This window comes from Glycine soja, chromosome 9 (genome assembly GCF_004193775.1).
Source record: "Glycine soja cultivar W05 chromosome 9, ASM419377v2, whole genome shotgun sequence".
NCBI lineage: Eukaryota > Viridiplantae > Streptophyta > Magnoliopsida > Fabales > Fabaceae > Glycine > Glycine soja.
In genome coordinates, this window is record NC_041010.1 from 41,344,221 (window position 1) to 41,356,984 (window position 12,764).

Genomic DNA, 12,764 nt, shown 5'->3' on the forward strand with positions numbered 1-12,764 from the left:
ATTATATAACTTTTAAAAAATTTATATAAATTTTTAAGTGATTATATAACATTAAATCTTAATTATATTAAACTAAATGAACGAATAACTTCTAAATAATAAGAATTTATTAGTTCAAGTAATTTGATTATATATATATATATATATATATATATATATAATTGAGGCTGCATGTGTTCATTTCTGGTGGACCTATATGGCTGTCTTCTATTTCTATCTAATGTTTAAAAATTAAGAACCTCAAAGTCACAAATTTGAACTAATTAAGCACTTTAAGAGAATCTATTTATTTTTATTTAATACATAAAAAAGAAGGAACTATAGAACAGGTCGAACTTTGGTTATCCTCACTGTCACTACTGATTTTCTTTTGATTGGGAGGGTTTTAAGGGAAAGAGGAGTGCAGACAGATGATGACCTTGCCCAACTCCATTATTTGCTTTGAGAAACATTAATTGATAGCTAGCAACCACATTATTTTCTACTATAGGGACTATTCTATTTGCTCTATCTAAAATTCCTCGATTAGTACTAATAAAATATAATACTTTTGAGAAATAATGTGTCACACTTTGGTAGTATCTGAAGCACAGACATCAACAAAGAAAATATATAGGTAATGCCTATAAACATTACATGTTTTGTTGGTGCATATGGTCTGGATGGAATACATATACATCATCTGAATATCTTGTAATTACTGAGGCAAACATGTGACACTTTCAATGTCTACATTATCAGGGCATTCCTTCAACTTGTAATATAAAGATATATCTATCATGAAACCCAAAAAGTATCCTTACTTTCTGATAATTGCTAAATAATTATACTTTAATAATAGAAAATGAAGTAAAAGTATCTATAAAATAATTATTTAACAGATATTTACACTTAAATGTTAAAGAATTAATATTTCGTTGAATTTTGGCTGCAAATATAAAAACTAAAGGTATTATAAGCAAAAAGTGGAAAATAACGAAGAAAAAAAGAAGAAATCAGAACTGACCCAGCCTAGCATTTCGCTTAACGCGCAACTCACGCTAAGCGAGCCAGAAGACATAGGCACTAAGCGAGGCGTTAAGCACGAGAGTCAGAACTCGCGCTCAGCGCACACAACAGAAAACAAAACCCGCTAAGCGCACATCATGCACTAAGAGGGCGATCCAACAAAACAAAGCGCACTAAGCGAGAGGAGCCCGCTAAGCGCGTGATCCAACAGAAGCAACACGCGTTGATCGAGGGAGGTCACACTGAGTGAGCCTACGAATGTTCAAAGCCCACTTCAGCAGCTATAAATAAAAAGTCAGTCCAAGGAAAACGACACACCGAGTCTCAAAGCATTCTCACTACTACCTAAAACTTCAGAACTCCTACTATATTATCTCTTTTGTATCCATTCTTTCTTTCTCCCTCTTATTGTAAAGCCTTCATGGCCATGGGTGGTTAATCCCCTAGTTAGGATTTGACAGGCCTAAAAAGCCAAGCGATGTATGATGTACTTTAGATTTATCAATGCAAAATGATTCCTTTCTAGGTTTTTCTATTTTATTATCTTTTCTATTTTATCTTGCATTCTTATTTTTACATTCTTTTGGGGGTTAGAAGCTCATGAGAGGGTAACTGCTAATATGATTTAAAGTCAAGATGCAGACATTAGTTTTAAAGGTTAGATGTTCGGGAGAGGATAACTTTTAATGGATCAATAAAGAAAAGATATCATATGAAAATCATTGCTAGACATATAATGGTAACTTTATGCCCATAGCAAACATCTAAAATTTATTCTTCATGCTTTTTATTTATTGAGTCTTTTCAAAGGCATTTGGGAGATAAGTAAATATAATAAGTTTGTCGTCGTGAGACACCAGGAGTAAGTAAATGGATAGATGTGGGTAAAATAGATCAACTTTAATTGATAAATAAAAAACCAGAAATTCATACGTTCTAGGCAAACAAGGTATGTTAGGTCTTGACATTCGCATTTAATTGAATTTCCTTTTTTAATTATTCTGCTTTAATTCTCTTGCTTTTTATTACTTCCTTTAATCCTTTTCTATTCTTTCTTCTATCCCTTTCTCTATTAATTCTTCATTTATAAATTGAAAAGTATCCAAGATAAGTACAACACAAAATTCCTGTAGAATTCGACACTCAAAATTTCGAGATTTTATTACTTGGACACCTATCACTTTCTAAAGAAAATTAATGTATATAGCCCAAAAGTATAATGTCTATTGCAGTTGGATATATATGTTTGTCGAAGGTGCCTTCTAAGGCTACGATAGAGTCGCTTCTCTGAAGTATTAACAATTAAGAAGTGGCACAAAGTCATCCCATAATTATTCTAACCTAATGCAACGTTAACGTGAAATAGAAGAAGCAAGTTAGGTCATGTCTAAAAGTCAACTCCCTCATTGAATGAATGATTTTTTTATTGCCGTGTGTGTACTTCAGCATTGATACTTAATTAATTAGTTCATGGTACTCAGATTCCTTTCGGGGTTCAGTCACTGAACCACACTTCAAAATACACTCAAGTGAGTTTGGTTTATGGTAGGAACAATAAGAAACGATTTTGATTGTATTCAAACTTGATTTTAATAGAATATATATAAATGTTTTAGTTTTTGTTAGGTAAAATTGATTTTTTTCACTTCAAAATCTCGGCCTCACTTCCACATGCTTTTAGGCATAAAACTAGCAGTAAGACTATAAGAGGATTCCCTTGCTAGTTTTTCTTTTGTGGCGGTATCAGAGTTAAAATTAAAATCTCCATGATCATTTCCACTTTTCAAATGGTTGAAGAACAAATCTAATTCGAGCTCAAAATCAGGGAGTTGTTGAAGATTCTTCTATAATTAATATAATACTCCTTATTTTGGATTAAGCACAAAGCAAAATTCCAATTAGTGCAATGATATATAAACCAAAATATTGTGTGTAACTGAAAGCCAATCCTTATTTTATGAACGAATTTTTGGTTAGGCACCAAGCAAAATTCTAAGTGTGCACTGATATACCCCTATTCTGTAGAGCCACAAACTGACACATTTACCCGTAAACTGGCAGAGGCTTCCATAAAATTCAAGTTTATTAACGCTATTTCACACATTCTATCATTTGCAATCTTTCCTATTAAATTATAAATAGTAATGACACGTATAAATAGTAATGTTATTAGGATTGATTCAATAATTGCCCCTAATAACATGGGTCGTTTTAATAATAACATTGCTGGATAATTTTGGGTTAAGCAGTCCGATGGAACTCAAATTTGGTCATTGTCTAATATCTGGTTCCTATTATATTTGCTTTATAATGCTCTCATGGTTCAATGCACTAAAGACAGACATCAAAAGCATGTGATTAAGCAGAACTGAGTTAGTTCACGACCCATGGACTATTTTACCGGAAAAAGTCAAGCTCTTGAATGAATGAATTAAGTATGCATGGACTAAAATATTTGACTCATCTCAAAAGGTAACAAACTTATTTGCCTGACTCATAAATACTCTTACAAATAAGATAAATGTTTTGTTAATCAGTATCATTAAAATATTAATTAATAAATTAAAAAATAAGTATTTATTTTAAAAATTATAGAAAAATACAAAAAAAAAACTCAAACAACATAATTTAGTGTATTCCAAAAAAAATATTTTTTTTAAAATTTTTTAACCAATATTTATTAGATAAATATTGGTTAGCATTTGTCACAAGATAAATATTAACAATATACTCATTAATAACTTCTGTTATAATTCTCTGTTAAAATCAAGGTCGAATTCCATACCTTAACTAAAATTCTAAGTATAAATCACTTCTAAAACATTTGGTTATCATATTCTTCTTAACACATTTTGCTTAGTGGTGCTAACTTAATATTCCATTAATTTCTATGCATTAGTAGTGTACCAAGCGTGCAAGCGAGACAGCCACCATAAATGCGATATGCAGGACCACCTATGCTAGGGTTTCTTCTAGGGCACTAACGCCCAACCACTCAAGGAGACACGCTTGAATTCTGAAAGGGCCCCTTGATGGAAGGGGTCTTCAAATTTGGAAATTGTCTTGGTCCGTGTAACTAACTATCCTCATACCCTAACAAGTACTGTAATTAGTATCATTTATAGATTTTTAAAGCTTAATTTACCATCTCTATACGGAGCTAAATAATTGAATTTGTAATGCGGTGGCATGGGAATGAAATGGGGTCGGGGTAGACTTGAATGAGGGATGTTTTAGTTTGTGTTGTTTTGTTCCAACTTCCAATCCATATAATTTGGACTTTGTTTGCTAGGGCAGTGTGGTGATGTGTAAAGGTATCTTGTGTGCATTGGATCAATGGCCAAGCGGTGACTCTATCTGACACGCGCAGAGTGGGTGGGAATTCTCATGCTTATTTGTCAGAATCACGGATCAATGCCCGAGTACTAATAATTTATGCTTCACTTGACTCTCAAATTTTGCCCATTTTTTGGGTTTGATTTAGCTTGTCATGGACTCTTAAGAATTTCAAAATTATGAATGGATCAAATGTTAATAGTTAATTTTTTTATAATGTTAATGAGAGAAATTTAAATTTACAATATCTTTCTTCTTTCTCCAATCAACAACTCAACCTTCTTGATTAAATAAAACTTACAACGATATGAAGTTTTTTCTTTCACAAATAATGAGTTGAGGCTTATTAGAAAGAAGCTAACCAAACATCATGTTATACGTCCCTCTCATCATATTATGTTTCATCTTATGTGAGTTGAGGCTTTTTGTATTTTACAGATAGCACAGTACTTTGAAATTGAGAGTTCGTAATACACAGTGCAGTGTAGGGGTTTTGAAATTATAACTCCATTAATTGTGATGTGTGACATGCTTGAAGTGTGAGCAGTCCTCCTTTGAGACTGTGAGAGACTTTGTGAATGATAAGAAAAATATTTGATAGTAGTAGCATGTGTCTATTTTAATAACATCACTTATTATATTTATGATTACTTTTTATCTTTTTTTTTTTTGTTTTTTCCACGTTAATTCACCCAAAATAGGTGAAAGTTCGAAATGTACTAGCCTATGTAGTAGTGTAATAGTACGGTACAAGGCCTTTTGAAATTTTAGCCCTCGCCCCACCAATCATGATGCCTGACACAACTACTACATATTTTTTTCATTAGTGGCATATTTGTATTCGGGTCACGAATGAAATCATCTCAGGGCAGCAAATTTTCTAAGGACACAAAAAAAAAGTAGCAAATTTTCTAACCATTTAAAGAACCAACCTTAGATGCTACTTTTCATGTGATGTGACATTTATTGGTTGACTATGTGTTCTAATTTTATTTCGTACAATATTCTCTCCTAAAAAGGTTAATCTTTTTTCAAAAGGAAATCAAACATTATACGAACATCTTTCTTAATAAGAACTTAATTATTTAAACAGCAATTCACTATTTCTTGAGACATTAGTCCTTTTTGCTACATCTATTGGAAGGCTATTACATGAGGCTGGAAAGTGGAAACCCAATGGCCCAAATTGCCACCGACAATTAAGGGGATTCCCTCATCTGCGGATCCACATGTTATAACTTGATGGGTTTAAAGGATCCCAGCTAAGCCCAATACTTATTGGAAAAATATTGTAGATACTATTCTCGGAAATTCCTTTCTGCACCCAGTATTTCTCTTGTACACCCAACATTTTTTCATTTTTTCTAAAATTATCCCTATTAATAAACGGATTCATAATCCGTAAGAGTAAGCTTATGGATTTGTAATCTGTAAGAGGCTTACTTATAATCCGTATACAAATTTATGTTGTAAAATAATTAATGTCGCTATATATAATACTAAAATTTCTAATGTATATTTAATGCACATATAAATTTACATAATAAATTTTGTGAAAATTAATTTGATCTAATAATTAATTTTTTTACATATATAAATTTTTATGAAACCTATCTTTATGAAAACAAATTAATTATTAAATCAAAATTAATTGTTACAAAATTTATTATGTAGATTTACATATGCATTAAATATACATTAGAAATTTTAGTATTATACATAGTGACATTAATTATTTTATAACATAGTTAACTTATTAGCTCAATTGGTTAGAGTGTCATGTTAATAATATGAAAGTCACATATTAGAATCCTACATGGGCCATTAATTTTAAATTAATTTGTAAAACATTTTTTGAAAAAAAAATTTTAAAAAAAATCTGTAATCTGTACATACGAATTGTCAATCCGTATATGGATTACAAGTAAGTCTCTTACAGATTTCGAATCCGTTTATTAGCAATGGTAATTTTGGAAAAAATGAAAAAAGTATTTGGTGTACAAGAAAAATCTGGGTGCACAAAGAAATTCCCATTATTCTTTTGTAACATGAATGTCTAACTCAATTTAACCATGTCCATTATGTTTCAGACTTTTAAAAACAATATGGACACAACTTCTTATAGCAACCCAAAACTGTACGAGACCCAAGTGGCCCCAACCGATACCAATTTCTGGCGTTTTTATTCTACACTCCCCAAATTGTTTTTGGAATGATCATTCCAAAAACAATACAGAAAGTGTAGGAAACAATTTGAAGAGTACAAAAAACAATTGCTTCAATTTTGATACGTGGGTATCTAGGTATATGAGTCTTGGTTTCGTTTAGCTTAATCAGTTTTAATCTGCATTTTAAATGGAAAAGATTGGGTTGGCCTATTAATTAGATGGAGGACTGGTTTAGGCATGGCACCCACGTGGGGCGGGCCCCCGCTCCCCGTCCCCGAATCTTACCCCGCTCCCCGTGGTACCCCGTCCCCGTTTCCCGACTCCCTGCGGGGATCCCGCTTTATATTAAAAAATGTCAAAAATTATAAAAAAAAATATATATTTTTTTTGTTTTATCTCAATTTTTCAACAATAATAAATTTAAGGTTTAATTCTAAGGTTAAAACGAATCGTGAAAAAACGAAGAAGTAAAATCAGTGTGAAACGATAAAGAAAGAACGAAGGTGAAAGAATGAAAAATGAACAAAGGTAAAGAATGAAGTCAAGGAACGAAGTCTAAATGTTTAATGGGACGTTTTAGGGTTTGGATAATGTTTGTATCTTTGTGGCTTGTGAGATATTACTTATAATTTTATTTTGTATTTTGTTACTAGTAAAATACTATATTAATCCTTATATTTATGTTATACATATTATAAGTTATGAGGATATATAAGTAAAATTTTATATACGCGGAGATACGGAGGCCGTGCAGGACGGAGAGAGCATAGTCCCGTCCATGTTTGCGACAGGTTTTTCATCCCCGTCCCTACGGGAGAATTGTTAGACCTAGTCACTAGTTTCCGGGTCTATTAATAAAATAATATAAAAAAATTACAAATATAATAAAAATGATTGAACACTTAGAAATATTATTTTTTTTTAAAATAAGAACTTAAAAGCTTAATTATAAATCTTATCATCCAATTTTCATTATTTTATAAATTTTACCATTCAGGTTTTATTTTCATAATGTTATCATTCAAATTTTATTTTCTAAATTTTATTTTCTTACGTATTTTACCACCACTGACATGTAAAGAAAAAAGTTTAAAGTAAAACAAAACGAGATCTTTAATTACCAAAGTAATGATAAAATGAAATAAATATAAAAATTTGGATTATAAAATTTGTGAAATATAAAAAGTTTGATGATAAAATTTATAATTAAGCTAAATTTAAAAAAGTATAAGATAATATATATATATATATATATATAAGAAAACATATATGAGTTAATGAAATAGAAAATTTTTAAATTAAACTTCATCTAATTTGTCAGTAAGCTAATAAAACATAAAAAATTGAATATGTTTAAGTTTTTACATAAAAAATTATAAATATTCAATTATCAAGAAAGAGGTCAATACTAGTAGTATTAAACATGAAGCAGTAAAAATTCAAATACTTAATCCTAACAGCACATCAAATAATCTTATGTAAATTAAAATATAAAACTATAAAATAATAAATATCATTTTAAAATAATTTGTCTGCGGACTAGACTATTAACTCGCAGATAAATCTCATTTAACTTGCAGATTCAACAAACGGGGCTATATACACATGCGTTTCAATATCGATATTCCGATTCAAGAGTTAAATGGACCGTAAGCTGGTTTAAAACTCATATATCCACTTCTACCAATTTATTAAGGATATTTTCTGTTTATTTTTTTGTAAATATACTCCTTCTATCCTAAATTGATTGATGTTCAAAAAGATTTAACTTCCTAAATTGATTGATGTTCAAAAAGATTTAACTTAATTTATTGAATAATATGTACGGGTATTATAAATCTTTTAATATCTCCTTTAATTCTTATGAATTAAAAAAATTGATTTTAATATTTAAGATTTTTTCACATAAAATAAGAAAAATAGGTATTTCTGTTTCAAGACAATATTAACATTTATTAGGAGACAACTTTACTAAAATATTTTCTCTTTCTTTTTCATAATCACTAATTTTCTTTCAATAAATTAACCGTCATAGTTTCTTTATTTTTTAATAAAGATATTTTGTCTCCAATTTTTTTAAAAAGTTGCAATTTTAGTCCTTTTTTTTCAGACTTAATTATGTGTTTTGTATTTTAATAAATTAAACTTGTTAACAATTAAATAATTTTAAAAAAATTATCCTATAAATAATAAATAAATATGTCTCAGTCAATATTTACCTAATACATAAATTATCATTTGAAATTAATAATAAAACAAACCTTACAAATTTTTTTAAAATGAAAAATAATATTTCTCTAATAAAAAAATAAGACTAAAATCACAAATTTTAAAAAGTAAAAAATAAAATATTTCAATTAAATTAAAAAAAACTGAAATCATAAATTACGAAAATTACATTTGAACATACACGTTTCTTTGAAGTTAAAACATCAATCAATTAATAATGGATGGAATAACTCCCCCCCACATAATTTGCCATTGGGTACCTGCACCAGTTTAGTTTGAATTTCAAAAGCCACTTCCATTTTTGGAGCGCCAAAGTCCCTTGAAGGGTAGTAGTAGACTAGGACAACTATGAACCCCGAAAATCCTCCATTAAAGCAACCTTGTTCTTTCATACCTTGGTTGCCTCGTGAGTCGAGAAATCAGCTTTCGGTGCTGTCCACAAATCACGCTGAGCTCTCAAAACCCTTACATGGAAGTTTCAACCTTCAACACTCCCCATAAAAAACCAAGCATCTTTTTTCTTCTTAAAAAAGTGCATGAGACAAATCCATACATACATTAATGTTTTTCTAAACACAGCCTCTAATGATAATTAATTTAAACAGTGACCCAATTTCATGACCACCAACTGTTCAATACGAGACTTTACTAATAAAATCAAAAAGCACATATTGAACCCCTAAGCTTCTCAAGTGTAGCCTTGTTTGTATTTGCGGAAGAGGTCCTCCGTTTTGGCATTCCTAAAGGCACAACACCCTACCAAATACACAATTATTAAAACAATGACTGTGATGATTAATATCACATTGGCCCTTCTCCACTCCTTCCTAAGATTTGCCAATAAACCTGCCTTGCACGAGTCACAGTTGTAGCAAAGTTGTGTTTGGTCGTTGCTCCATTGCAGGCAATCCATATCCGCTGCTGTGTTGATGGGACTAATCCAATAGGTTGGATTCACAAACGTGTACGCACATTGCGTTGGTGGCTTGCAGCACCCTGACTGTAAATGATATCAAAGCAAGAAAATTAGTGAAAACTATGGTGAAAAATTTTAACAAATTGAATAATAAATGGTTTAAGAATATAGCTATTAACTTTGTCTTGTCTATCTTTTGATAAGAAATCTTAGTTCTGACATTCTAGAATAATTTGTCCTAGGATTGTTAATTTTCAGAGATTGGTGTTTTTATGCTTTACGTATAAATCTGTTTGTGTAACAAGATTTAAAGGCTAATTTTTACCCTCTTGGACAAGGGTTTGGAGAAGCCTAGCACTTCAATTAATTTCTTCTTTTATATATACATGTATATATATATATATATATATATATATATATATATATATATATATATATAAAATAAATAGATATTCAAGAATATTTTTTCACATTGAACCAGAATGTGTTCCAAAGGAAAAGATAAAAAAAGGTAACCTATTCAAAGAGCTTCAGTTTCGTATCTTTTAGAAGTTGAAAGTGTAAAAATGTGAGAGTACACAAGGACTTGCGTGAAGTTATGAATATAGCAATTAGCAACCCTTATAAATACAAATTTATTTTCTCTTCACCATTAATTATTATTTCTACCTCGTTTTGTTCTTACGTTTCTTTCTTCTTTTTTAATCACGTCTATTATTTTCTTTACATTTCCTTTCTTCTTATTTTCCTCCTCCTTCCACATTAATAAACTCATTTTGGGGTGTAAGCTACATTTATCCTTAATATATAGTTCCATTTCTTCAATTTTCATACGCTAATCACCTCATCACAATAAAGAAAAAAGTAGGAGACTAAAATCATGAAACTGAACTCAGATCTCACAATGATTATGGCAGTTGAGGTTAACTTGAGCATTAGAGTAATAAACAGTTTATATTTTAAACACAAATCATAAAGTCTTTTAAGCAAATATTTTCTTTCAAAACAATGGCATGTACAAATATGAACACTGCTATGCTAACCGGTAGATATTTAGTGAGAGAAATAGATACAAAAGAAAGAAATGTAGGTCTAAACCAAACAAATGAGATTAACTTTAAGCATGTAACCAAGAAGTTGATATTGACACAGTCATACAGAGGTTTAGAGAAAAAAGTTGAAAAGAGATTAAGATGTGTTTTTTTTAACGGTACAAATGTTAATGCTTAGTTTTGTTAAAATTTTAGTGAAGGATATTGGAACCACTGGTACAAAGTGAAGCTTATAATAACTCCTAGAAACGAACAAGTGTTTGTGTTTACCTGCATGGGCGTTAGACGCGCGTTGAAGAAGTCCTGAGCCATTCGATAACCCTGGTTAAGCTCAGCACACATGTTGGTTTGGCTAAGACAGCTTCTGATGCGGTCCCACTTGAACGAGCTTCTAACCCTACGACGAAGGTAGCCAGAAAAGTCATCCATGCGGTACTCCAAGTAAGCGCGGTTGGGCTCAATGTTGCCGTGTCCCCGAAGAGTAACCATGTAAACAAAAGCGACCAAAGACACTAAGAGTATGACGAGGACGAGCATGGCAACGAGGTAGACGATGAGGAGCCACGAGACTCTGAAGAAGGCTCCGATGAAACCTGCGAGGGCCACGACGAGGATGAGGACTCCGAGGATGATGACGGGCCATTGCAGGAACTGGACGCAGGAATCGGCTTCCCCGTTTAAAAGCCAGATTCCGGCGCCGATGATTGGGATTGAGAGGATCACCGCCACGAAGTTTATGCATCCGATCACATTGTTGCTCATTGCCATCTTTAGCACTGCTTTGTTTCTTAGAAAGGGGTGCTAGTTTTTGATGAAAAACGAAATGGAGTGGGTGACTCAGGGTTAGACAATCCATAAAAAGGTGTGAATTTTGGATACCCTACCCCACTCAAATAAATTTATTCATCTCTCTCCTTGGATACCTAAGAGCTGCTATAATAATAGCAACAATTATCGTCAAGTAATTAAAATAAAACAGTAATTTTAATAATTATTATATTATGTTTATAATTTAATATAAAATATGATTCTTATTAATCAAATTGTTTTGAATTATATTAATATATTACTACTATTATTTGTATAAAATTTTGTCAAAATTAAACATTAATAAAAAGATAATCAAATAATTTATATTTTAGTATATTTTAAAATATTTATATTAAGTTGATTTTAATTTATACAAATGATTTTGAATTAATATAAAATTTTACATATGATTCAAAAATTTCAATCTAATAGTTAGTTTTAAAAAAAGATTATTCAATAATAATTATTAGTATATTTTAATCTCTCCTAAAAAAAATTTATTTATAATTTTTTTATTCAATCCTATAATTCTCATAATAAATATATTTTTTAATTTTTAAATCAAATCTTTAAAGACATTGGTTTATAAGATCCTAATATAAATGTTAATAACCTTAAAAAAGTTTATAGTTATATTACTTATATTATGCAATTATTTTTATCATCTCTATGGCATCTATTATGTTATTTTATTATTTTCTTTCTCTACTTTCATTGCATAAAATCACAATAACAACGTATAATTAATTTATCAGGAGATAAGATATTTGAGAGGTGTGGTAAAATCCTCCAATTCGGGAGCACAACTTTTTGAAAATTGAGACCTTGTACAGTACACACGGAGACAAAAAAAAAAGGAAAAAAGGAGGGAAAGAAAGTGCTTGCCAGCAATCTATGGGCATCGTCAACAAAGGTTCTGTATGTCATGACTCCTCATCTCTTTCTCTGCATCCAATTGACTTTTCTCACATGTCATCAAGACTTTCAGTCCGCATGTTCACATTCATTTTTTACATTTTCATTATATATTTTTGTCAAAAAATGATATTTTAATACCTTTACTGTTTTTAAAAACTAAAAAATTAGATGTAAAACAACACCATTGTTATAAATAAAATTTATGGTTTGTGTATTTAGTTTTTCACTCCTTTTAAATTTATGATTTGTATTTAGCTTTTAATGAGCTTTGAAGTTCTTAAGTTATCATACTTCTAAATGCTTTGGTTCCTTAATTGCCACCATAAT

The 12,764-nt window shown here is 30.4% G+C and overlaps 1 protein-coding gene across 1 annotated transcript; it reads right to left on the reverse strand.

The window, feature by feature from the left end:
* Positions 1-9,239: 9,239 nt before the first annotated feature.
* On the reverse strand, positions 9,240-11,552 carry LOC114367027 (protein TORNADO 2-like). Its single transcript, XM_028324103.1, has 2 exons — positions 10,980-11,552; positions 9,240-9,741 (listed from the first exon to the last, which is right to left on the reverse strand). The coding sequence occupies exons 1-2, from the start codon at positions 11,475-11,477 to the stop codon at positions 9,430-9,432; spliced, it is 810 nt and encodes a 269-aa protein (XP_028179904.1). The 5' UTR covers positions 11,478-11,552; the 3' UTR covers positions 9,240-9,429.
* Between the last annotated feature and the right edge of the window lie 1,212 nt (positions 11,553-12,764).

Coding starts and splice junctions, on each gene's coding strand:
- LOC114367027 (XM_028324103.1), bottom strand. CDS start 11,477: ATGGCAATGAGCAACAATGTGATCGGATGCATAAACTTCGTGGCGGTG. Junction 9,742..10,979: donor CGCGTCTAACGCCCATGCAG/GTAAACACAAAC, acceptor TATCATTTACAG/TCAGGGTGCTGCAAGCCACC.